Source organism: Ceratotherium simum, chromosome 40 (assembly GCF_057802395.1).
Source record: "Ceratotherium simum simum isolate JZ-2026a chromosome 40, ASM5780239v1, whole genome shotgun sequence".
NCBI lineage: Eukaryota > Metazoa > Chordata > Mammalia > Perissodactyla > Rhinocerotidae > Ceratotherium > Ceratotherium simum.
Window position 1 is genome coordinate 302,486 of NC_141939.1, and position 26,669 is coordinate 329,154.

Consider the following 26,669-nt stretch of genomic DNA (forward strand, 5'->3'; position numbering starts at 1 on the left):
TTTTTTTTTTTTTTTTTTTTTGTGAGGAAGATCAGCCCTGAGCTAACATCCATGCTAATCCTCCTCTTTTTGCTGAGGAAGACTGGCTCTGAGCTAACATCTATTGCCAATCCTCCTCCTTTTTTTCCCCCAAAGCCCCAGTAGATAGTTGTATGTCATAGTTGCACATCCTTCTAGTTGCTGTATGTGGGACACGGCCTCAGCATTGGAGAAGCCGTGCGTCGGTGCGCGCCCAGGATCCGAACCTGGGCCGCCAGTAGCAGAGCGCGCGCACTTAACCGCTAAGCCACGGGGCCGGCCCCCAATGTCTATCTTTACACCAGTGCCACACTGTATTGACTACTGTAACTGTCCTTTCAAATAGATTATCTCTCATCTCCTCTGAAACGCCAATGGTTTTTATGTGTGGGACCACCAGGTCGTCTCAAGGTTCCAGGCCAGTCCTTTTCCACCTTTTCTTTCTATTTTTTATTGTAAACTTACAGAAACTTGTACATATTCTGGCCCTACCAGTTGGCTATAGTCACTCACGTCATCTCATTTTCTTAAAGCAAGACTCCCAGGTGTCTCCCCAGCCCCCAGCCATCACTCTTCTGCGTGAAAACCACACTGCGCATTCACAGAAAGCTGCACTCCTTGGCTGCACTCCAGGTCCTTCATGGGCTGCCCTCAGCCCACCCTGACCACCGGGTTTCCCTCCCCCACCTCACCCAACCCTCCAGCCCAGCTCCTTCCAACCCCGGCACACCCCACCTGACTCTGAGCCTCCAAAGGAAAGGACCCAGGCCTCAGGCCTTAGTGATCTTTTACTCCTCCCTGGTGCCTGGCAAACCACAAACAAGTGAACATCATCAGCACACAGCCAGACAGAGCCGAGGGGACGAGAGTCCGGGAAGAGGCTACATCCGGGGGTGTCCCTGGAGGCTGAGCTCCCCGATGTGAAAGGAGGAGCCCAAGACAAACTTGCACCACCTTACGGAGCCTGAGCTCATCACCAAGACCTGTGCCCGGCCCCTTCTGCAGCGGTGGACCAACCAGGTGGGTGGGAAAGGAGGGTGGAGTGGAGGCAAGAAGGTCAGACAGACTGTGGAATCTGATCTGTCCCACACCCCAGGTTTGGGACTGGGGCTCACGCAGTTTGCACTTTCGTAGGCACTTGGGACAATTCCGTGGGGAGCTCTAGGCTGTCTCCATAAGGCTCCAGAAACTTTTTTTCTCTCCATCCCAAGCCTATCCTTGGTAGGGACTTCCCCGGATGGTGGGAGGCCTGGCCTGGGCCACTGTGGGTTCAGGGAAGTGGAGGGTCCTGGTTCTGGTGATGGCCGGGGACACACAGAATGACTTCCTGCCGGTCAAGGAGCACAGCCCTGCAGCTGACCCCTGGGCCGGGGAAGCTCGGAAGGTGCAAGCCCGCCCCCCAGTGGCCACATATCACAACTGCAGCCCAACAACCCAGTCTCCACCTCCCCAGGCCTCCAGGCAAAGCGGTGCCTGGGCAGCACTGGCCAGGTTGGGCCTGGCAGCCATGATCACCTGGTTCTGAAGGCCTCACGTGCCCAGGTGAAAGGGAGGTGCCGGCTCTACATGAGCAAAGAAGCACCGAAGTGTTACACACACGCACACATGCAGACAAACCTCTGCCCTTTATTCTGGTTTTAGAACTAAGGATACTTGTTCAGTGAGGTCAAATAACCCACTCAGGGCCATTTAGCTTGTGAGCATCAGTCCCAGGCCAAGTCACATCCACCTGATGCTAGGTTTCCACTGCCATAAAACGAGACAATTGGACTCTGCTGTGGCTGCTAACTGCCACTGCCCATCAGTTACCCGAGGAGCTTTACAAATACATATCCACAACCCTGACCCAGACCTACTGGGTGGAGGGTGGGAATGTCTTCAGCATGCCTCCCCGGCAAGACAAAGTGTGTCTCTGTACTAACAGCTGGGAACCAGAGGGCAGCAGTGTCATCTCGGAGCTCAGGGACATGTTTAATTCATTTTTGAGTTCCCTAGTACTGACTCATAAAGGTGATCAACATTATTTTTGAAGTGAATAAATGAATGAGTGCATGCATCAGTGATTCTGAGGTCCCCTCCAGCTTTGACAGCCCATAAATGTGACTCTTGCACATGAACACTGTGTTCTACACACATGCAGTCACACACACAGACATGGATATACACACTCTGCACACTTGCTTCGTTGGTCTGTATTTATTGTGCACCCATTGGGTGCATGGCCCAGCCCCAGGCCCTGGTCAGATACCCCTCACAGCCCTCAAGGGCCGGCCCCACTCGGTCGAGTTCCAGGGCCCAGGGCTGGTTACAAGCATGGACGGGAGGAGGGGGCCCAGCAGGAAGGCTGGAGAGGCAGTGCGTCAGCCAGCAGGCAGCAGGCGGGCAGCAGAGAGGCCCCTCTTGGCGGGCAGCCTACTGGCACACTTGGCTGAACAGAGACAATGGTGGCTGCTCCCCCAGCCCAGCCTCCTTCCCACAGGCAGAGCCTCAAGTCCGTGAGTGTCCGGAACCTCCCCCAGAGAACCAGCCCAGCTGGGAGGCAGCCAGAAGACAGCAAGGGGGACTTCCCATGGAGGGCAGCAAAGCCCCCTCTGAGCTGGCCAGGGGAGGGAAGGGGTCTTGGCACCCCTTGGGAATGGAGGGTGTGGAGGGAAGCCAGGCCTCCACCACGACCCTCACAACTCTCCTCAGCCATGGCTCTTGCCAAGAGAGCCCCGAAGGGGATCCATCACCACCTCTTACTTCTCGGCTCTCTGGGGGTCGAACCTGGAGAACCCCCTTCTCTGCCTGGGGGTTCTCAGAGAGAACAAGGGCCCCTTGTTCCCAGGGCTCTCCACAGAGCTCTGGAGGCCCCCACCCCCTTTCGGCCCTCACTGACCGCCACTGGCTCTGCTCTGTTGATTAGCAATTGGGCGTGTAAGGCGGGGCCTCTCTCATTTGCCCCTGGTGCACGGATGACTGTAGGGGAAAAGGAGACAAAGGCACGGGCCCCAGAGTCAGCCTCACTGAGCCCTTGAAGCCTGCCGAGTCCGAGTCCCTGCCCCTGCCCCTGCCCCTGCCCCTGCCCCTGCCCAGAAGGCTGTCCACTCAGTGGGCCGGGCCTGAGCAACCCTGCTCCCTCAGTCCCATGAGGCTGCTTGGGGTCTCCGAGGACCTCACCCAGCAGGTCACCTGATGCCCAGAGCAAGCCCATCCTCAGGGCTGAGGGTCCCCTAGCTTGACTGTCCACAGGGCTCTGCTGCCCCAGGCTCTCTCCTGGGAGCCCAGGGCCCACATGTGCTCTGGTTCTCAAACAAGCGCTGAGCTGCCCCCAGGTCCAGGAAACGTAGCCACGCTGGATCTGGAGGGGTGGAGAGTGACATCGGACAAACTCTGGGAGTGGAGCCAAATCCTTGACCTCCCTGCTCCCTCAGGAGCGGCCAGGGACTGCCATGGGGGCGGGCACTGCAGTATTAGGAAAGTTCCAGTGAGCGAGCGAGGGAGGGAATGAGGACCACAGGGGAATGGAGGTTGTCCTTCAGCAGGGAAGGGGGGGCCTCATCCCCCATCACGGACCCACTGAGAAGAGGCTCCTCCGCAGGTTTTCATCTCAGGTCCACCCCACAGCATGGGGCCAGAGGCTGTGAGGTGGCACCGGCTTCACAGCAGATTGCGATTCCGCTTGGGGATGATCTTCCGGTAGGTTCTGCGCTCTGAGATGTTGCGCTTCACCTTGGCCGTGGTGGGGGCCTCGTCATGGTGCAGGGATGGGCTCGAGTGGGACTTCTTCAGGCTGGGCTTGGGCTCCAAGGCGCCTCCAGCTTCCCTCCCCAGCTGCTCCTCCCACAGGTCCAGGTCATCTGAGGGGCAGTGCAGCCGGGCCACCAGCAGCTGCACGTATGTCTCGTAGCGGGTTTTCTGCAACACACAGGCCCCACCACCTTAGCACCACCCCGGCTCCAGGCTGAGACAAGGCTGCAATCGTGAGAGACGGACAGCTCACATGTGTATGAAGCTGTGGCCATAAAGACTTCTGCAGAAAGAGGGCCAGACCAACAGCTAGCATCCATATTGTCCTTGAGCACGCAGACTTTGCAGAAGACAGCAGTAACGTATTAGAACCCTGCAGTTATCTAGGTAGGATTATAATAACACCTACCAGCCCAGCCCTGTTCTAACAGCCAACACCTTGTAATGCTGTAACCAACATCTCTAGAACATGCTACATCTCCAAGACACTAAAAGATCTGGAATCCACTAGGCCTGAGATCTGTGTAGCACTGCACACAAACAGCCCACATCTGCATGGAACCCTAATTGGGTGTGAACAGCATTTTAACAATTGGCATCTGGAGAGCGTGATACTAACTACCCTCATCTGTTTAACACTTCTAAGGCCTCTGTAACTAGCATCCTTCGGACACAGTTCCCAGCTTACTGCTTTCCTACCCTCCATCCCCCTGGATCCTCCTCCAGCCCCGGGAGGTTGGGTGGTACATGAATCATTATCGTCTCTGCTTCAAAAAGAGGGATGTGAGAACTAGGGAGGGGCAGCGGCTTGCTAAAGGTCCCAGCTAGTCAGTGGCAGAGAGAGGGTGGAATTCTGCAGACAGAGCTGGGTCCTGTCGGCCACACCCAGGGCCTCTGGGAAGACGCACACTCACTACCATGGACGCAGCCAACAATAACAGGGATGGGCCAGAAAGGGAGAGAGGGCAGCTCAGGGCCCAGGGGCACAGCTAGGAGGTGACGACGAGGCTACCTTCTCTGGTCTCCACCTCTGATGGCCTCTGACCCCCTCTGTTCTCACACTGCCCCTCACCTACCCTCCTGCTTAGAGTCCCAGAATGTGCATTGACGTGAGGCCAAAGCAGAATTTGGGGTGTGGGGTGAGGGATTAGGGGATAAAACATTTCGGCCTCCATCATAGAGCTCATAAAGTTCACTCCTTAGTTAAGACCATAAATGAGGCACGTACATGATGGGAGGAGCAGGTAAATTTACGAGGTTTGAACAAGTTGTTTAATCTCTCCGTGCCTTGGCTTCCTCATCTATAACATGAGGCTAACAGTCCCCACCCCACAGTTGTTACAGAATTAAATAAGATAACCCATGCAAGTCATCCAAGTGCCATAAATGTTGCTTATTATGATTAGGTACGGATTAGGGACAATAATTCAGCTAAAATATGGTTTTTCCTTCAACTTAGGAAAAGCCAAATAGACTACTCCTAGGAAAAAAAGAAATTATAAAAAATAACGTCCCTAAGTGTTTCCAGACAAGCAGCTGCTCGGTACCCCCAGGACAAGAGGTGAAGGGGCGTGAGTGCCCCCGGACACACACTTCGTGCACACGCGTGTACAGACAGCGCACACAAGGGCCGGCCCCGCCCTGAGCAGCGAGGGGAGCGACGGCTGCAGGGATGAGAGCGGCCACGAGAGGGCGGCAGAGGGCCCGCCGAGGCGGCGGGCGGAGAGACGGCGCCTCACCTCGTACTCCAGGTACTCCTTCCGCAGGCGGTAGTCCTCCAGTTCTCGGCCTCGGCCCCGCCGCTCCGGTAAGTTCCTCTGCAGATCCAGCAGGTCGTCGGAGGCAGCGTCCAGGCAGTTCTCGTGGGAACGATGCTGCTCCTCCTGGGAGCGGGAGGCGGTGGGGAGAGCTGTCCCAAGCTCCCTCCTCCTTCCCGGGCCCCGGGGCGCAGCCCACGCCCCCTACTCCGTTCCGGGGTCCAGGTGCGCAGCACCCCCGTGCCGTCGCTAGGCCAGGTGCGCAGCCCTGCTCCCTGCTCCTGCACCCAGGTGCACAGCCCCGCCCTCTCGTCTCCCCCCGGTCCTCGGGTCCCGGTGCGCCCGCCTCCCCCGCTGCACCGCGCCCCTGCGCGTACCAGGGAGCTCTGGGCGGGGCCCACCGGCAGGATGGGCCGCACGAATCTGCGCTGGGAGCCCACCGCGGCGGGGAAGGGCGGCGCCGAGTGCGTGGCTGCAGCCAGGTTGATGAGCGCGATCCAGGAACTCATCTCTTTGGCAGTGCTGCGGGCAGAGGAGGCCACACAGTCCGTCAGGTCATCTACCCCGCTCCCAACCTCATGTGGTCTGCATAGCCTTCCAGCTGCTCGGGACTCAGAGCCTCGAAAGGCCAGAAGCCCGGCTACCAGCGGAGGTGGGTGACCTCTGCTGGTGGTTTTGCTCATCGGTCAGAGGAACATCTGGGAAGGCAAGAGATTTTACATCAAATGTCGAAAAATGCTCAATTGTCGGTGACTTCTTGGAATCCTCTGAGCAGAACTGGAAGGCTCAATCTGGACTTACGAGGAAGAGGCTGATGCATTGGCAAAGTGGGCCGAGGGCAGGGGAGGGAAGCAGGAAGCACCCGTGAGTGCAGCCTGGGACCCCTTCCAGCTGCATCAGTCTGAGGTTTCCTGGTCAAGAAGGCAGCTCCCACCAGGGCCCGGGGCCAGCAGCCATCAGAGGGTAAGCAGGGGGTCGGGGAGAGGAAAGCCGCGGCCTTGCTGCTTGTCTGCTACCCCGGGGACTTACGGTGCCTGGAAGAGGTAGAGTCGCCAGTCAGCAGTCCGCAGCTGGAAGACGTGTGGCTTCTTGGTGTAATGGGTGGCCGGGCTGGCCAGCGAGTGGTGCACCCCCACGGGCTCGTCCACCATCTGCCCCACCAAACTCTCCCCCTCAGAACCATGGTCCTCTCCCTGCCACAGGGCACAGGGGCTCAGAAAAGAGGTTTTCATCAGTTGCCCGCCCTCCCAACCGTTCGGGCCCCCCCTTCCTACCTTCAGGAAGTAGAGGACCATCCCTCGCAGCAAAGTGTGGAACATCTTCCAGCCGCGCTTCCCCCACGGTGCTGCTCCAGGAGCAGAAGATGGAAGTGGGCGGTGGCACCCCCATCCCGACACACTCCGACACACAGCCCCTCTCTCCCCGCCCCTCGCACCAACTCCAGTCCCTCCCCAGGGTTCACATAAACACACAGAAGCATACCAACACATATACTAACAAACAAGCATGCACCTGGTCTCACACACAGGCAGCCATGCTTGTGTTCAAGAGAAAACCACAAGCCCAAAATGGCGTCCCTCAAGCTAAAGCCCATAATACCAAACCTAGATTTAATACCTAACCTAACTGCAGTTTCAACCTCTCCTGGAAATGTAAATCTTAATAAACCAGTCTGGAATTTTCCCCGGCCATCCCGCACCAATGAGGTAATCTGTCACTTGGGGCCTCTCCATCCCCCAGAGAAAGAGGCAATCTACATGATAAAACCCTTGAGGTCCCTTCACCCCCAAAACAGATGACATCCTGGCCTAAAAATAATCCTTTCTTTTGTTTTGCTAACAGCTCCCTTGCCCCACCCTTCTTCCTATAAACACCTTCCATTTTGTACAACCCCTCGGAGTATCTCTCTGCTTGCTAGATGGATCGCCTAATAAACCCAATTAGATCTTCAGATGTACTCCGTCGGATTTTGTTTTTTAACACTTGGAAACCAAAACAGAGAACTTTTTTCTACACACAAGTGTGGATGTTCACCCTCACCCTTCCCTCTCCACACACACCCCTCCACAAGCACGGCTCCACTCAGACACCCTTCTGGTCCCTCCAAGCTGATCTCAACTTTGTGAGCCCATCCTGAGAGGCACAGGGGCGTAGGTCCTTGGGCAGACGGCCTGCTTCTCTGGAGTCACCTCCCGGCCTTGCTCACGCCTTGTGGCGTCTCACAGCCAAATGCTAGTTCCCTGGGCTGTCACCGCACCCTGTCCAAGCTCAGACTCCATACGGCTCTGGCCATGTCGCTGTCCTGCTCTAAAGCCTTGGGCTGTCTGCGGAACAGGCTCAAATGCATCTCCCATCATTCTCTTTCACACACCTGTGTTTGGAGCAAACTATGCCCTCTCCTTTCTCGAGTGGGGGATGCCCTCTGCCCAGCTTCAAATACCCAGACCCTCTTCCTCCAAGGTTCAGCTCAGATACCATCCTCTCCCAGGAGCCTTAATTATCCCTGTCCCTACATCCCACCCCCAAAACAAAAGCTAAACCCTGGCCCTCTTCCACACCCCATACTTGCTCTAGCCCCCACTACACCCCTCAGCTCTTCATGCTTCTTAACCATCCATGTGCGTGTCTGATTTCCACCTCACCATGGTCTCTAGGGTGGGGAACACCTAGGTCTGTTTTGTCTCTGCACCCTCGCCCCTGGCACCTTACAGAGCACGGGGCACACAGTCACCATCAAGGAGGGAACATGGGCCCCCGTCCCCCACTGTGCCATCTCTGCAGACCCGTGCACACGTCAACACGTGACCCTGAGCAGAGCCGCTCCGCACACCCCTCTGTTCACTGGCAGACAGATGCCCCCCACCGAGCAGGGCGGCAGACACTCACTCTTCTTGCCATCGGCATCGTGATGCATCTTCCGAGCCAGGATGCCCTGTTTGTAAGTGGGCACCGTGGGGTCCTGGGCCAGCTGGAGGAAGGGGTTGCTCGATTTGCCAGCGTGGGGAGACGGCCGGGCCTTCTCGGGAACAGCTGTATCTTCCTCATCCCTGGACATCGGAGAATCAGGCTGGGGTGCTGACCCAGCAAAGGCCACCAGGAAGCTCCCACTCCTTCCAGGGCCTCAGCACCCCCCACTCTCTCTCTTGCTGGGGAGCCATACCGCTGGACCCCCCCAAAAGGAGTCCTCCTTCAAAGCCAACCCATCAGTTCCTGCCATCCCTACTACCCCCTGCCTCTGGCTCCTCTGAGTGTTACCAGGGCCTCTCCACCCACTCTAGACTGGCCCAGGGCCCTGCCTCGGGCTCCACCCAACTCAGAGAGAGCACTATCCAGGGCCCTGAACTTCTCCAACTCTCAGGTGGGCAGGTGGAGGAAGGACAGAGCCAGAGGCAGGGGAGAGGGGCAGTGAGGGGCCGGGGGTCAGGTGGGCGGCTCTCACTTACACGGCCCACTCGAGCTTCTCACTTCGGATAGACCAGTAGAGGGCCTGGAACGGAAGCACACGGCTGAGCAGGGTAGCCTCGGGGCCCAAGCTGTATCTGGCAGAGGTAGGACAGGGGCATGCCGCAGCCTGCCCCTTCCACCCCACACAGCTGCCCTTCTTCCTGAAGCGGGAAGCAGCTCATCCATCCATGCACGCATTCATGCATGCAACAGTTCATGGAGCATTTCCCATGAGCCGGGCACTGTGCTGGGTGCTGGGGACACCAGGATGATCAAAGCAATCCTAGTCCCCACCTGAGCTTAGTGAGGCCTGAACTAGTTCTCTGGAGGGGGAAATGAATCACCCACATACCATCCTGCCGGGAGGCGTGTGACAGGGCAGGGTCGGCTGACTGACGGGGCCATGGACATATGGTGAATGAATAAATGAGGTGCTGTCACTCTGAAATGGTATACACAAGAGTGTTCGTGTGGATGCATCTCGCTTGCTTCTGTAGCCCTGCAGTGCCCGGCAAGATGCGTGGCACGTGGCTAGTGTTCAGTAAACTGACCCGAAATAGACAAAGGAACTAATGCTGGAACCGCCTATGAAAAGCGTGCCGGGGGCCAGACACTGTGCTAATGAGCACTTGAGAAACTTGACTTCATCGTGATAACAACCCTGCAAAGTGGCCACCCCCAGGAGGAACTCGAGTTGGCCAAGGGCTGAGTTGCCCAAGACTAGACTTCAAGCCCTGGACGCCCGCTCCTAAGTCCCAGCTCCAGGCTTACACCGCCTAAAGCCCTCTGTTTGCTCAGAGAACCAAAAGCCAGTGCTTCTCACACTCCACAGGCCTAAGAACCACCTGGAAGCTTAATAAAACATTGTGGGGGCCCCAGACCCCGGGATTCTGACTCAGTAGATCCAGGGCGGATGGCCTGTGAATTTGCACAAAATGACCAATTCCAAGGTGTTGCTGCTGCAGCGGGCCGGGGCCACACTGTTAGTACCTTCAGTGATCAAGCCCTGTCCCTCCAGGAGACATCGGCAGAGGCCGGCCCCAGCTCAGCACCCAGGAGCACCAAGGAACCAAAGTTCCAGGGCCCGCAGAGGAGTAGCCCCTGCGCCATACCTTCAGCAGCTCCTTGGGGAAGTTCCCGCCGTCCCGCAGGCCATTCAGGTTGGTTACGAATTCCTGGCAGCTCATGCTCTTCCCAATGTTCTGTGGCCATGGAGAGAAGTGGGACAGCTGGCACATACTGCCCCCCTCCCAGTAAAGGAACCCCCCAGCCAGCCACTCCGGAACCTTCTCCAGTTTCCCAGGCCCACATCCTCCAGGGCCCTTCCCTCCCAGGCCTCTGGTCTCAACTCCCCACTTCCTGCCCCCCACCCTGGCCCCCGCCTCAGATCCCACAGGCACTCTTTCTACCTCTCACCTGTCCGTGCAGGTCGGTGTTAAGGAGCATGATGGCACAGGTCAAGGTGTGTACAGAATCTGCCCCGGAGAGAGGCGAGTGGAGAGAAAGCTTGTTGGAACCGGGACTTCTGCGTGTGCTCTGCCCACACTGGGTGGGGTGACCCCCAAATGCTTCTGGTTCTCCACAGCCCCCCAAACACACTCCCACCAGCCATCACCCAGTGAACTCACAAGCAGACGCAGGGACAGCTCCATGCCACCCTTCTCCTGGGCACCCCAAAGTCCCCCTTCCCGGCCCTCAGGGCCAGCCCTCCCTACCTACTGAGGAGAAGACCCCAGGATTGCAGTGATGGAAGCGTTTGGAGAACTGGTAGAGGATTCGCTCCCGCTCCTGCGTCTCCCCACTGAGCACCAGGGCCTGGAGGAAGCCCCTGGACGGAGGGCCAGAGTCAAGGTCAGAGCCCAAGCTGGGGTGGCCAGAGACCACAGCACTTGGGGCCAGATTCCACCCTCAGCTGCTGCCCCCGGCCATCCCTCCTCCCCCGAGAGAGGGCCCGAAGGCATTACCGGAGGGCACGGTCCAGGCTCTGGCCTCCAAACTGGAAAAAGGACAGGTACTCCTCGGCCACAGCCCTGCTGAAGTCATTGCTGCGGAGGAGAAGCGGGGATGGAGCCTGCACTGGGGTCTGGGGTGGGGGCTGCAGACATGCTGGGGCCTGAGAGGGGCGGGGCCGAGCAGGGAAAGGCACAGCCAGGCTGGACCCTAGGTCCCAGGAGGGCAGGAGGGCAGCCAGGGTCTGGTGTGCCACTGGCACCCACCCAGTGTTGAGTGGGAGGGACACATGGAGCTGGGGCAGGGGGAGGCAAGGTGGCTGGTCCAGTGGGTCTACGCAGGCATCCAGGGTATGGAGAAGGGGTGACAGCAGTGTGACTGGAGGAAGAGGCAGGCCTGGCACAGGTACAAGGGAGGGGGAGGGCCTGGGACAGGAGTGATGGATGACAGGTCAGCATTGGAGCTGGAGGGACACAGGGACGGGAGGGGCAGCAAGTGCAGGGAGCCCCGTGCTGCCTCAACCTCGAGGCTCGCTCAGGCTCAAAGCCCCTCACTTCTTCCGCAGGTAGGCAGCCACTTCAGACTTCCGGAAGCCCTCCAGGTGATAGAGGCGAGAGGCCAAGTTCCAGGCCACCTTGTCGGTCCTGACGCCGTTAGCCAGCTTATCTCCAGCCTGAGGCCTGTGGCCTTCCTCTGAGCACTGCGCTTGGAGCATGGGGCTCTCAGGAAGCCTGTAAAAGTCCATCAGTGTCCTCAGACTCCCACTTGGAATGGACACAAAGGGGTTCTAGGTCAAGCCGTGGAGGGGGCCCTCAGAGTCCACGCCCAGAGCTCAGGGGAGCACTGAAGTCCAGGACCTTGAGTTGTCAGGGTGGAGCTGGACCAGGGCCTCACCAGGGAAGAGGCAGGATCACAGCCTGCCTGGCCTGGCCTGGGCTGGACACCAGGAGAACCCAGAGAGGGTGGTATTCACCTAGGGCTGGCAAGGGTTGGAGCAAAGTTTGGTACCCAGCACTTTCTCAGGTCAACCACAGGGATGTTCTGGGCCTGGTTCACCTCAGGTGGCAGGTGCAGCCCTTTGAAGACCCCAAGTGTTTAGTCCAACCCAAGACGGGGTGGGCTTCTCTCCCTCACCTGTCCTTCCATCCTCATAATGCCTACTTGCCTCCCTTCCCCACCCTCCAGCTCCAGCTCTAGCCTCCACTCTGGAGCCAAGAAAGGTGCAAGGATGAGGCAAGAACAGGAAGCTAGACTGGCTTTCAGAATGGCGACAGCCTGGGGAGTCAGAGGGGGTTTCCAGTCTCTCCCTTCTCATGCTGAAGCTCTGTGGTCGAGAGAGGCCTTACCGCAGGAGACTGGTTGGTGACTATTATGAGTGTGCACAGGCCCAGGCAACCCCACAGACTCAGAGAACACTCAGAGTCTGACTCTCAGAATCTCAGAAGTCACCCAGTCCAATCTCCACCTGACTCCTCCGTTCCCATGTGACATTACAACCAGGTATGGGGGTATCCTCCTTATCTGAATATTCATCATCCAAGGTACCACAGTTAGGGAGTTGTACAGGTAAGCAAAACTCATCATAATATGGAAATGCTCACTGATAGATAAACTGCCCACTTATGAAATTAGCCTTCACTCAACAGCCCTCTCCACTAACACGAATGTCCACCTCTGCTCCCTGACTGGGTCAGTGTCTTTGCGGGAACTGGTTCCTGAGGCTCATGCACGTCCAAAGACACAGGGCAAACACAGTGGAAACCAGCTGAAAAGTGAAATTACAAATCTTGCAAGAGAACCCCCTAGGATTTCATGAAGTCTGTGAAAGTGATTGCTGAAGACTCCAGGAATCACATGGAAAGCCCCTGGCAAATGAGGAACTGGAGAGTCAGTCCAGTGGGTAACTGAAGAGGAGAAAAGCAACATGACACAACTGTCACATCCAAAGAGAACTATTAGGATAACTGGCTGATGAAGCCCTAAAATACTTTTATAGAAATGACCTAGTCGGGTCCGGCCCGGTGGCGCAAGCAGTTAAGTGCGTGTGCTCCGCTGCAGTGGCCCGGGGTTCGCCGGTTCGGATCCCGGGCGAGCACCAACGCACCACTTGTTAAGCCATGCTGTGGCAGCATCCCATATAAAGTAGAGGAAGATGGGCACGGATGTTAGTTCAGGGCCAGTCTTCCTCAGCAAAAAAGAGGAGGATTGGCATTGGATGTTAGCTCAGGGCTGGTGTTCCTCACAAAAAAAAAAAAAAAAAAAAGAAATGACCTAGTGAATTAGTGTTGTTACTAAAATAATATCTAGATGGGGAGGCACTTTGGGGGGGAAAAAACCATTATGCAAATATAAATTGTCATAGAATTGTATACTTTAAGTGAGTGAATTGTATGGTATGTGAATTATATCTCAATAAAGCTGTTATTAAAATAAAATAATAAATAAATAAATAAAATGAAAATGACCTTTATGACCTCACCGTGAAAGTCAGGCATGAATGAAAGACATCTCACTGGGCTAGCAAACTTATGCCAGGAAAATGAAACCTCCTGTATTGTGGTAAATATAAGATTAAATAAACTTATTTAAATAATAGTGTCATTTACCAAGAAAAGCCCCAATTAAAACCTTTTTTCATTATGTACTATGAAAGTATGGTTCTCATTTTAGGTGGATTTACTTACTTTTATTTTAGGTTGAAATAATTTTAATTTTTGGTAGAATGAACCCTCTCTTTAGATACTAAGAGACTCCTCTGATCATCAAGCCTCTGAACATCTCCAGGGACAGCATAAGGAAGATGCTTGTTTGGTTTCTGGCACTGACTGAGGTTCTGTTGCCATCACCTGATGACACTGAGATGGGAATGGGGCTAACCCTCCAGTCCATGACCTGAACCATCGCTGGTTCCTCCCAGTCTCTTCAATCTGATCCCTTTCAGCCAGAGAACAAAACCTCTTTCCCTTGTAGAGATCCCAGGGGCTGACAGTCTTCATGCAGCATCCTGGGGCAGGTAGACATCTCGGTTGGTTTCCCAGTTGGCCTATTCCTACCTCTGGTCATGGTTCTGGGGTTACTCAGTCCTGCTGTGGGCTCCAAGATCCACTCCCTTGGTCCCAATCAAACCTCTCTCTGGTGCTCCAGCTTCCCCTGAGATCTGAGCCAGCACCCTGGGCCTAGGCTCTGAGATGAATTTCTCCCAGATACCTCCTCAAATTCAAAACGGCATGTAATCCCCACATCACAAGCTCTGACCTTCCCACTCCCCAAACCTGCCAGGCATGGCTCCCTTTTTTCTGGGCACATGGTGCTGGTCAGGTTCCCTGAACACCCCCCTCCTCCTCTCCTGGTGTCCAGCCTTGGACACGTCCTCAGGCCCTGCCTCAGCACAGTTAAATCCTGCCCCACGTCTATGACTGTCTGCTCTTTGCTTTCAAACCCTCTCATCTTTCTCAAAACCCTGTTGGTGCCCAGTCATATAATCCTGGATTAATAGATACCAGTATGTTAAATCCCAGTGTGCATTTTTCACGCTCCATCCAGACCAGGGTATTCTCAAACACATCCATAATTAGGAGCCGGAGAGCCGGTGAGTCTAACACTTACCCTTGTGCAGAAGTCAAGTGAAGCTCAGGCTGGACGGCTCCAGCCTCTGAGGTCCTCGCTGGGCCTTCACTCTTTATTTCCTTCCCTGGGTTTGGGGCCTCTCTTGCCTCCTCTTTCTCCAGGGAACTTGGCTCTGCCCCATCTGTCTCCACAAGTGACGAGCAGGAAGCATCTAGTGTCCACTTGGGAAAAGTGCTGCTCGAGTGGCGGCCCCGGAGCTGTGGGCTGCCTTCCTGGGAAGACACAGCGCTGGGCCTGGGGCTGCGGCCTCCACTCTCAGGCTCAGGGCTGCCAGGCTCTGGCGAAGAGGCTGGGCTCCCCCAGGGGCCAGGGGCCAAGGTGCAGGGAGCAGACTCCTGGGGACGCTCAGCATCTCTGTCACCTGAGGAAGAGCATGGAGTGAGGCTGGCACGGGGCGAGAGGCAGGCTGAGGGCCAAGGGGCCTGGCCGACACGGAACAGCCTGAGCTGCCGCCTTCACGGGCTCCCTCCCTGGGGCTCCTCCCCTGGAGCTGGACAGCATGTCCTGTCCCTCCTTTGGGCAGTGACCTCCCACATGCAGAGGCAGCAGGCAGAGGGCTCCCAGGACTCCAGGTCAAGGCAACCAGGGGTTCAGGACTTGATAAACCACTAAGACCCAGGCATCAAAAATGCTGGGTCTTTTGTGCATTTCTTCCTTGACTCTATGAGATAAGTATTTAAAAACCCATTGTATTGATGAAGTCACAGAGGCAGAAGCAGGATTTAACCCAAAGTCTGTCTGGCTCCAGCACAATACAATGGGACCCCTTAATGACACCCATGGAACCAATAATGACCTTTGTCCCTACTCCAGATCCCAAAGTCTCCCAACCACACAGTTTCTCAGGCCCCCATACTGGGTCTCACCTCTATCCTGGGAGATAAGAGGCACCTGGGGCCATGAGGGACAAGCTTCTGTCCGTGAGCTCTCAGGGCTGGGCAGGGCCTGTTGAGAGAGGGCCAGGCATCTCCAAGAGCCCTGGAGGCACTGAGAGGTGAACGGGGAGGCCAGGCAGGGAGAAGGGAAGGGAAGAATGACTATGAGTACGTAGAGCCCTCCCTCCCTGCTGCCCTCCCACCTAGACTACAGGGCCCCGGTCTGCATTCAGAAGAGGAAGCCTGGATGGGAGAGGACCCACATCCTAGGAGTGTTGGTGTCGGGCACTGGAAATCATTGGGTTCACATCCCTCTTTTACAGATGGAGAAGGGGAGGCCCAGAGAGGAAAAGCGACTTGCCCAAGGTTGCACAGGATGTGTGGCAGGGCTAGGTTCAGATCCGACTTGTCCTATTTCCCAGGTCAACACTTTGTCCACACTGGATGCTGCAGGTGGGGCAGGGCCAAGGCTGTCTCCCGGAGAGGACTTAGAGAGAGAGAAGAAAAGGAGAGGGGACAGGTTTGACCAAGGGAAACCGTTCCCAGGGCCTTTCCGATACCCCACGAGGCCTCGTCTTCCGGTCTTTTCTGCCCCCGTCCACCTCCCTCCACGGTCCACCCAGATGGCCCTGCCTCCTGCAGTACCAGCCCAAGGAGGAGCTGTGTTATAGGGAGGGTGACAGCCCCGGCACTGGGCTGGGCTCTGCCATCCCAGATGGCAGCAAACTGCCAGCTCCGAGGACGAGGCTCCCAGGCTTCCCTCTGAGGACGCCAAGGGCCCTAAGGCAGGAAGGTCCCAAGAATGCACTTCCACAGGAGACAGCCACCACCGCCCCACAATGGTACCCCAGCCTGGGTGGAGGAGACCCCAACAGGACTCAGCAGCCCCTCTGAACTGGGGTCAGGTGAGAGAGCTGCTCTGGTTAACAGCTCTTCTCCATTGTTCCCTGGGATCAGAGAGATTAGCAAGTTACAGCTCTCCTCTGCCACCTTGAGATTCCTTATCTCTTAAGCAAAGGCCTCCCTGGGAAGACTGTGCTCCTTGTTGTCTCACACAACTTGTCCTAGTTGATATCCAGGGCCTCTGCCATTGTCGTATGGGCCTGATCTACTGACACTGGCAGCGGGGGGAATGAAAGATGGTGAGCTAAAAGTAACAAAATGCTGAAATCTCTCAAGAAAGGAGAGGACGGGACTCTTAAAATAGACATCTCCCCATTAGGGCAGGTGACCCCTGCCCTGTTACAGTCAGGAATGTCTTGGAAGTGGGAGGGGTGGAGTCTGAGAATGGCCTGGAACACGCCGCAACTGCAGGAGCTGTTCGTTCTCCAAATGTGTCCAAGTGTGCCCCAGGGAGCTGGTGAGATGGCGACATCTCTGGACCTAATTGCCATCATGTTCAATTGACACCATGGCATCCATAAAATTTCCTATAATTCTGAAGGCCACACTCATCCTGCTTTTTGCTGTATTACTCCAGGATCCCAAAAGGCCCTAGCATCCAAAAACAGTGTTCTGGGCCTGGTGACCGCAGAGGAAGGCCCTTCCTTCTGTGTCCCCATGCACAGCCCTAGTTGGCCCCCAGGGCTCAGCTTACCTCACTCTCCCCCTGGCCAGGAGGTGCTGCAAAAGCCCCGTCAGTGGCGTCCACTGTGGCCCAGGAGAAGTGCGGTCTGTAGATGGGCACAGGGAACGGAGGGGTGGTGGACCTGCTGGAATCAGCTGTGCCGTCCTCTAAACCCGGCTCACTTCCCAGCTCCCAGGGCACCCTGCCTCCTGGGAGGGGAGGCTCCAGGGTCTGTGGGCTCTGGGGCCCAGTCCTCACATCTGCTGGGGAGACTGGGAACCCCCAGGAAAAGTGCTCTTCGGAAGCACTGGTGTCCGAGCAAGGGCTGTCCAGGAAGAGGGGGTTGTCGAAGAACACGCTCTCCTCCTCAGGACCCCACTCCGGGGAAGAGTCTGGGGCTCCCTTCCCCAGCCACACAGGGTTCTGGTTCTCCCCTTCAGGCCCACTGCTGTCTTCCCCCAAGGCGTCCTCCACGGGGAGGCTGGGGCGGAGGCCCGAATCCCGGGGGCCCGCAGGGCTGGAGGGGAAAGTGGGGAGGTCTGCAGGGGCTGGGGGGAGGCAGCATCTTAGCTCGGCCTTGAGCCCCTCTGTCTTCTCCAGCTCCTCCTCGAGGTCCAGGACGCACATCTGGGCCTGCAGGATGCCCGCCCAGAACACCACCTGGGTGGATGTGCTCTGGCTCTGCCTCGGGTCCCCCTGGGAAGAGCCGCTCCCCAGGTGCGTGGGTTCTGCGCTGGAGCCCCTGGGAGAAGCATCTCGCCTTGTGCAATCAGGAGGGTCAGAAGCACAGGTCTGTTCCCCGCAAGGTTTCAGAGGGTCAGGACTGCCGCATGTTTCCCTCAGGTGTGCTCCGGGGTGGGGCTGCAGTTGATCTCCCAAATAGATGTTGAGAAATTCCACAGGTTCGGGGTGTTCAGAGAGTCTGTCGTCACCCATCATCCACAGAGTGCAAGGTGCGCGGGAGCCCCCAGCAGTGTCCGCCTTCACAATCCCATTGTGTGGATCAGGGGGAGTGCTGGCCAGGGCGGGCAACTGGGAATCCACATCTACCCTGGAAGTGCCCAAAGCAAGCGCAGGTTAGCAGAGGGCTGTCAGCCCCCGGAAGCACCTGTCTAGCGTGTCGGATGGGTCCTGGAGTGCTGGCCACACCCATGGCCCCGGCTAAGGGACGGTGCCCTGCCGGGGGTGAGGGGGCACCATATACGCCACCTGACCCCACAATCTCGATGGCTTGCACCAGGGCAGCACCTGCTCCAAAGACATCCCTAGGTTGGCTGATGGTGGCCAGAGCGGCTTAGCTGAAAAAGATGAACTGGACAAACCAGATCCTTCTCTTGGGAATTTGGATTGGAGAACGGAGAGACTGAGGTGGTTGGCAGCAGAAACAGAAGATGAAAATGCCTCAAAATAGTGTGAAAACAGAGCCAAAGACGACACGTAAACCAAAGTATGTGGGAGCCAAACAGACACAGGCTGGAGTCGAGGAGAAGGGAACAGTCGTAGGAGTCGCAGGGGCCCAGGAAAGAAAGGCCACAGCCTGCCCTGTTTCCACTTCCCACCGCTCCTGTCTCTGTGGCCTGCATCCGTCACAAGGCGAGCGGCCGGTTCTCATTTACAGCCATGCAACTTGGCCCAGGTAGAAGCAGGCAGGGGGCACCCCACTAAGCTCGGCCTGGGCTCCTGGAGAGGACAATTCAGACCACCCGGCAGACCACCTGCCTTCTGGGGAGGCGGAGGCTGGGGACGTGTGGCTGTGTCCACCTGGGGCTGCAGCACATCTCCTCAGAGCTGCCCTGTGCATCGGCCACTCTGGACCACCACAGCACTCTGGTAGGGCCTCACTGGATGCAGTGGAATCTTGCAGGGTATGTTCTAGAAGCATGATTCTCCATCCCCTGCGTGGATCCCACATTATATGGCTCTCAGGGTGGCCGTGCTTCTTCAGAACAACTGGCTTGTTTCGATCCAGTGGACACAGTGAACTTGTAACCTGACCTGTTTCCTTCTTGGTACCGGCTCTTGGGAAGTGCAGGGTTAAGTACACAGGCCCTGATGACACGCATTTCCAGGATTAAACGCACCCCTGGCTTCGTCACATCTTTTCTTATTTTCCCTTCGCCTCACTTTCCTCACTCACGTATTTCTATCTTGAAGACTGTGTGTGTGCTTACAAGCTGTACTGAAATATTTCGGGGAACAAAGGTATAAATAAACACACACACCCTCACACACACATGCTCTCAACTTGTAACCACGTGTGACATCCACATACCCACCGCTCCCCTACTTTATGGCCCACCATTAGTCACTCAACAAATGGGAGCCCTTGGAGCTGAAAAACCAAGGTCAGGTGGCACCCCACAATAAAGGTCACCTAGAAAACATGGCTTGGCACTGTGCCTTCTTTCAGGAGGGTGCCTGAGAGAGATGACACAGGACCATGACGAATTTCAGTTTCTCATTCCTCTTGAAAGCACCCTCCTAAAACCCCCTCAAAAACAGAATCCCTTATGAGATTTTACCTCTCCTCTCTCCCTACCCCCACATCCCCCACTGTAGCGTAGCAAGAATCTGTAATTGCTGAACTATGGCCTCATGATTCTGAAGTTTTAGCACCAGTCCCCAACCGCCGCCATCCAGCCTTCAGGGCCCATCTATCCCTGAGTTCTCAGTCGGCCTCCCCAGGGGACTGTGACTTCCCTAAGGATGGGCCATTTCTTATTTTTGATCTTGTACTCGCTGCTCTAAATCAAATTGATTGGAACTGGTCTTGCCTTTCACTCTTCTCCTATGGGACCCCAACTATTTTAGCTCATCACTCTAGGTCCCATGTCTCCACCCCACACCCTGCCCCAGGTTGAGGATTCATATGGCTTGCTCCCTAAGTTCTCAGCTGGCCCGAGGGACAATACCTGGCTACCTTGTTCCCCTTAAACAGCTGCCCATTTTCTACTCTCCGTCCTCTCTGGGTAAGAGACCTGCTATAGTTCTACTTCCAAGGCGGGGAGATGAGCAAACCTCAGGACCCACTGTCTAGACTCGGGCAACCCCTTGGATCCACACCTCCCTCCCTAGGCCTGCCTGGAGAATGGCCAAGTGTGAGTAAGGAGGTGACACACCCCACCACTACAGCCTTCTCAAGCAACCAGCCCACAGCGTACAGGAAACACTGGGGAGACAGCTCCATCTAGGAGATAGAGGGCAGAGGGGAGGAAAAGCACATAGTTTATAGTGACCTGAACACGGGGCTCCCCCAGCTCCCTTTCCAGACCCCGAGGCCGACCTCCCTTGTCCCCTCCCTCCCTGCCGAGGCCTGGTCTATTTGTGCCCAGCTGGCTCCCCTCCCGAGACCCCTTCTCTGGTCCTCAACCCTCCACACCCCGACACATTGTGTCTGAATGTGCTGGCCTCAGGAACACGGCCCGGTGGGCATCAGAGCATTCTGCCTGATGACATTAACTCTGCTACTCTCATAAGTGACCTCACTTGATGGGAAAAGTTCAAATGCCAATAGTGGGAATGGGAATAGTGGGCAGAGGCCAGTGGAAAGGATGTTCTGCAGTTTTTATAAGACAGGAGCCCCACATGTCCCTCTCTGCACATTTGTATTTATAAATAAACAGCATACGAAATAAAGCAGCCACACAGGTAAATGTTAATGACTCTGCTAGACATAAACGAGTACCGGATGTGTCTTCCCAGAGGACACCGGGTTTTCCTCGATGGATTCAAAGGGGACAAAAAAATCAGAGAAGCTGTAGCAGCTTTCCAGAGACCAAAGAGAAGAGAGCAGGTTTCTGGGGCCTGAGGGAGGTGGGGTGGGCACTGGGAATGGAGGCGTGGAATGGAGACAGACAGACAGATGGACAGCATTTGGCGGGGGAGGACGTACGCGGTTTGACTGCGCCATGACTCTGAACGAATGAAACTCAACCTGGCTACACTCCATCCTTCACTCTCTGATTTCAGAGCATTATCCCGATGTGTACCTTCTAGTGTGTTCACTCACATGGTCTAGTTTGCCTCCTTCCCAGAATGTAAGTGCCAAGAAAGCCGGTTCCTTGTGCTCCTTGCTCACCGCTGTCTCACCATGGAAATGGTGAAGGACTGAATCCCTCTAGTGACTGACTGTGTTACACCCACTCCCAACTACAAAGTTCTGGGGGGCAGAGCATTATGCCTTCATTCAAGTAGATTGGACAGTTACAGGTTAGCGTCGACTCAAGAAGTTCAGGACCACCTGTGAGACACGTAGGGTTATGGAGCCTGGTGGGAGGGGCTCCTGGTTCCAGTCAAGTGGTTCCACATGGGGGCACACAACGTCATGGTAGGGTTGCCATATTTAATAAATAAATATATATTTGGGACATACTTATACTAAAAATGTACGTTTATCTGAAATTCAAATGTAACTGGACATTCTATATTTTATCTGGCAACCCAATCCCAGGGGGAAGGTGTAAAGAAGGTACCAAGCCCAGCAAAATGCCAGTTATCAGCTCAGTGCTCTACAGCCATGAGCTCATCTGTCTTGCCAGCCACGCCATGAATGAGACAAGTGGTAACATCTCCTTCCTACTGATATAGAAGCTAAGGCTCAGCGAGTTTCAGAAATGCACCCAGGAAGCTCAGCTAGTCAGGGCGGGAGCTGGGGTCTGAATGCAGGTCTGCAGCTCTCTTAGGCATCACTCTCTTCCCACCCACAAATCAATTCCCTTGGACATTCATGAATTCCCTTGGGAGGCAGAGAGTCAATCGAATTTACCTTTTTCCATCGTTCAGTGCAGTGTTTGCTTGGCAAACATTCTGGAGGTGGCACTCCAGAAATGTTTGTGAAAATAAGAGGAAAGATGGATGGAGGGAGGGAGGGATGAACAGATGGATACATGGAGGGAGGGATGAACGGAGGGAGGGAGGGATGTATGGGATGGATCCTCAGAAAGCCTCCTCCTCAACAAGCTGACTAGAGGACTGGGGAGACTGAGGCTTGGAGAAAGAGTTAGCATCCTTTTGACCTTATGACTTTCTCCTGAGGGCCAGTCTGCCCATAAACCAATCACATCTTCCAGGAAGCCCAGGACCCTAAGGGCAGAGCTTTCCCAGAGGTAGGCTCCTGCCAGGCCAGCAGCCAAAATGCTCACATGGGTCCCGGCTCCCAGGCAGCAGCTGGACAGAGAGGCGAGACTTGAGGAGGACTCATTCAGTCACCTTGTTTGTGCTCTCCACTTGTGGAAGGGACACTGTGTAAGTGCGTGTTTAAGAAGTTTCTCTCTCTCTCTCTCTCTCTCTCTTCTATTGCTCCTCCCTGAATGGAGAGGTAGGATGACCTGAGGGGTGAGGTCCCTTCTTATGGCCATCAAGGCAGCCCCCTGGTCACCTGGGTGAGGGCGGCCTGACCTAGCGAGGGTCAAGGGTGGAGACCAGCCTCTGTTTCCTGGAGGTAGGACAGCACCTCCTAGGCACAAGTGGGCTAGGAACTGGGGAGCAGAGCCCAGGTCTTATGCATCTAGAATTTTCTTAGTTTACTTTTATTCACCCCTAGTACTTAGTGAAATCTCTTCTGACATTGCCTGTCTCAGGTATCCTAACAGAACAAGGAGGGAGAGGGTCTCTGCCACGTGCCTTGTAAGGTGGGTTTGGTTACCTCTAAAATAAAGTGGACCTTCATTCTTCTAAGCACTCTGATGGCTCAGGAAGCTTAAGAACAAGTCCTGGGAGAAGTGGAACTGGCTCTTCTGAATCCAAGAAAATGCTCTGAGCTCCATGCGGGGATGGGGGGAACGAGGAGGGAGCTGAGGTCAGGGGGGCGGGGGGGGGGGGGCTCGGCTCCCCGCCTTGAGCACAGCTGACTCTCTCAGGGAATTTCCACCCCAAGAGGGCTTCTTGCAAAGAACACAGCAGGGGCTGAGCCTGCGTCCAGCTGATGGGAGGTAAAGGCCACAAGAACTGCCGGCTGGGGACCAGGAGGACACAAGTCCCCCCCCTCCACCTCGACCCCACCCTGGGCTGCGACGTGACTTTTACTTCTTGGGGCAGGAAGGCGTGCATTTGGCTCCTGGATTGTACTTTCTGAGAGTGGATTTGCTTTTCACCCCACCTTGGGCACACAGCCTTGTGCTCTGAGCTGGGGAGGCCACAAGAGGCAGGGGAGAGCCTGCTCTGAGGAAAGAGGTGACAGCCTGGGGCTTCTGGCACCACCCGCACCCGGAGGCTCACGGACACGACTCAAATCCTAACTACAACTGAGGGGCCACTGACTCTGATCAAACACTTCACCCGGTTCTTCATCTGTAAAATAAGGACACAAGAGGGAGTAAAGCTACTCTATGGGTTTGTTATAAAATGGGAATGGGTCTGAGCGCTAATGCGGGGCCTTGCCCCTGTTAGGTGCTCAGTAATACCATCTTCTGCCCAGTTTAACTTTGCTCTTTGCAGGTCCATCTAGAGAAGCCAAAAGAAACAGAAACAAAAATGCTCTCTGACGCAACAGGCTCAGCCCAGTGGGGACCCTCAGCTCTCAGCCTCCAGGAGGAGTCAGCCCCGAATCTCCCCTCTGGAACGTGTGTCTCTCTTCCTCTCTCTCCCTTTAAGCTTCCAGACTTAGCAAACATTCCTTCCTCTTGCCCTGGAAATTTTTTCCTTCCTATGGAAAAAGCAAAGGCTCCTGGCCTGTCCAGGGATTAAGGAGATGACCTGTCCTGTCCCTGGACAGCCCTGGGCAGGAACGGGATTAGGGATGTCATCCCTGAGGGCAGGAGCCAAGGATGGAGTTCCCCTGCCTGGAGCTGCAAACAGACAGCCCTGCCTGAACTTGGGGCTGGAGCACCGTGAGAGACATGACTAGGGGTGGCCCCACATCCTGCCCACACGGAAGGAGTCTTCATGCAAATGTGCACAGAGAGAGAAAGAAAGACAGAGAAAGAGAGAGAGATGCCAGTGCTGCTGAGGACCTGGTGGTGGGCTCAGCTGGGACTCAGGCAGGGAGAGAGAATGGAGAGGGCAGAGGGGATGGGGGCCAGAGAGGATGGGGGGCAGGGAGGATGGAGGCAGAGAGGATTGGAGTAGGGAGGATGGGGAGCAGAGAGGATGGGGGGAAGGGAAGTTGGGGGCAGAGGGGATGGGGGTGCAGAAAGGATGGGAGACAGGGAGGATGGAGGCAGAGAGGATGGGGATGGGGAGGATGAGGGGCAGAGAGGATGGGGGCAGGGAGGATGGGAGGCAGGGAGGAGCAGAGAGGATGGGGAGCAGAGAGGATGGGGGAAGGGAGGTTAGGGGGCAGAGAGAATGGGGGTACAGAAAGGATGGGAGACAGGGAGAATGGAGGCAGAGAGGATAGGGGGCAAGGAGGATGGAGGGCAGAGAGGGTGGGGGTAGGGAGGGTGGGAGGCAGAGAGGATGGGGGCAAGGAGGATGTAGGGCAGGGAGGGTGGGGGTAGGGAGGGTGGGAGGCAGGGAGAATGGGGGCAGGGAGGATGGGGAGCAGAGAGGATGGGGAAGGGTGGATGGGGGCAGAGAGGACGGAGGGCAGAGAGGATGGGGATGGGGAGGATGAGGGGCAGAGAAGATGGGGGTAGGGAGGATGGGGGCGAGAGAGGATGGGGGTAGCAAGGATGGAGGGCAGAGAGGATGGGCGGTAGGAGGATGGGGGCAGAGAGAATGGGGGAAAGGAGGTTGGGGGAAGGGAGTTTGGGGGCAGAGAGAATGCTGATGCAGAGAGGATGGGAGACAGGGAGGATGGAGGCAGAGAGGATAGGGGGCAGGGAGGATGGAGGGCAGAAAGGATGGGGGTAGGGAGGATGGGAGGCAGAGAGGATGGGCGGTAGGAGGATGGGGGCAGAGAGAATGGGGAAGGGAGGTTGGGGGAAGGGAGTTTGGGGGCAGAGAGAATGTGGGTGCAGAGAGGATGGGAGACAGGGAGGATGGAGGGCAGAGAGGATGGGGGATGGGGAGGATGAGGGGCAGAGAAGATGGGGGTAGGGAGGATGGGGGCGAGAGAGGATGGGGGTAGCGAGGATGGAGGGCAGAGAAGATGGGCGGTAGGAGGATGGGAGGCAGAGAGGATGGGGGCAGAGTGACAACGGGTCTCCAGAGCAGCTGCTGCCTGGGAAGGGCAAGGACCACTTGGAGGGCTCGGGGCCAGGCTGCGCCTCCCTCACCCTGTCTTGGATCTCCCCCTCCCTCCACAAAGAGCTCAACAGCCCAGGTTCTAATCCCAGTGCCGGGTGGCTCCTCATCTGTAGAGGGAGGGAGCTCTGTGATGCTGGGAGACAGGCCCACTTGGGGCCCATTTCTTCAAACCTAGCAAAGGCCCAACAGTCCCGAGGGGCATTTATTAGCAGCTGATGACAGGGCACCCTTCCCAGCCTTTCGGCAGAGGAGTGACTCCAACTGCAGGATCTCAGGCCCTAGAATAAGGGGGCAGTGACTGAGGGGCTTCCCTGCACGAGGCTCCCTTTACCACGAGGATAACACCAACAACCAGAAGGCCTCATAGTGTCCCAAACAGGGACACTTTTGAGAGTGTAAAGGTTCCTCTTGGACATCAGGTCAACAGGCCTAAACCAGGGCTGCCCTGGCAAACCAGCAAGTCGGTCCCCTACCTCTGTCCCAGCCTCCCTGGGTGGGGCCTGAGGGTGGCACTGGGAGCCCCCTAATGGCCGAGTCTGAGCTCCTGCAGTGACCGCACCCAAAGCTGCCCCCGCCCCAAAGCCTGAGCCTGCAGGCCTCCCTCCCTCAAATGTCTAGGGTCAGTGAGGGCTCTGGCCACAAAAGCCCCCACTGGGTACCCAGCCACAGCAGTCACCAGGGACCAGGCCCACAAGAGGTTTAGGAAGGGGCTTCCTTGGCCCCTTCACCCTTCACTACTGCAGACCTCCAGGGCTTGGGGAGGCCGGGGTAAGTGGAGGCCAGAGCAGGAATCAGAGCAAGGGCCAGATAGGGAGGGGTAGGTTGAGGAAGGAGGAGGACGAGAGAAGAAAGGGGAAGGTGGGGGTGCGGCCAAGGCCAGGCCCACAACAGGTGCACACGCAGTAGGCCCACAGAGCCCTCCTTCCTGCCCACCTGCCCCGGCCTCTGCCACAAGGGCCCACGGGTGACTCTCCATGTCCCCCGCTCTCCCCAGCTCCCTCCCAGCCCCCACCCCAAGCAGGCCGACCTCACTCACCTCCAAAGGACCCAGGAAAGGATGAACGGGTCTGGGCTCCCAGGAGCAGTTCCTGCTGCACGGACCGCCCACCCCGTGAATGATGAATGTGGCGGCGGGAGCTTCCGACTTCCGCTCCCCTCACCCCCACATGCTCACCCCTCCCACTCCGCTCCCCGTGGCCTCCCCTGGGCTCCCTAGCTGCTCTGCACCTCACACTTCCTGCCCACAAGACAAGAGCCTCCGCTCCCAGGCCCAGCCACGGGCCTCTTTTCCCATCCCCCTGCTCCCCGGCGGCCCCTGCCCTCCCCACGGCCCAGAGAGAATCTGCCAGCCTTTCTCCCCCAGTCGAGGGCCTGAGAAAGAGAAAGGGGAACGTGCTGGGCCCCGGACTGTGAACAGGCCCCACCCCTTCCTCCCCATGGTTCCCTCAGCAGGTTCTCCTCTCTGCCCCAGCTCTCAGTTCCTTGCAGGGCACCCAGTGGGACAAAGGAGGGCCCCAGGTCGGGCGACTTTTGTTTTCTGTTTTTAACAAATGACATTTCGATTTTTGTGTGGCT

General features: G+C 56.5%; 1 protein-coding gene across 7 annotated transcripts in view; it reads right to left on the minus strand.

Moving 5' to 3' along the window:
* Window positions 1–2,199: 2,199 nt before the first annotated feature.
* Window positions 2,200–26,669, minus strand: part of PSD4 (pleckstrin and Sec7 domain containing 4) — a 36,598-nt gene continuing 12,128 nt past the window's right edge. The window contains exons 1-17 of one of the 7 annotated variants that reach the window (XM_087426085.1): window positions 26,131–26,474; window positions 16,998–18,018; window positions 15,762–15,887; window positions 15,392–15,512; window positions 14,505–14,886; window positions 11,453–11,629; window positions 10,913–10,993; window positions 10,664–10,776; window positions 10,365–10,423; window positions 10,061–10,150; window positions 8,948–8,991; window positions 8,391–8,551; window positions 6,779–6,849; window positions 6,534–6,697; window positions 5,882–6,026; window positions 5,487–5,630; window positions 2,200–3,915 (exon numbers count right to left, since the gene is read on the minus strand). In XM_087426085.1, coding sequence (XP_087282211.1) covers window positions 3,658–3,915; window positions 5,487–5,630; window positions 5,882–6,026; window positions 6,534–6,697; window positions 6,779–6,849; window positions 8,391–8,551; window positions 8,948–8,991; window positions 10,061–10,150; window positions 10,365–10,423; window positions 10,664–10,776; window positions 10,913–10,993; window positions 11,453–11,629; window positions 14,505–14,886; window positions 15,392–15,512; window positions 15,762–15,887; window positions 16,998–17,906 — 3,045 coding nt within the window. In that variant the 5' untranslated portion in view covers window positions 17,907–18,018; window positions 26,131–26,474 and the 3' untranslated portion in view covers window positions 2,200–3,657. The other 6 variants (XM_014791603.2, XM_087426087.1, XM_087426083.1 and 3 more) reach the window with 6 other exon arrangements.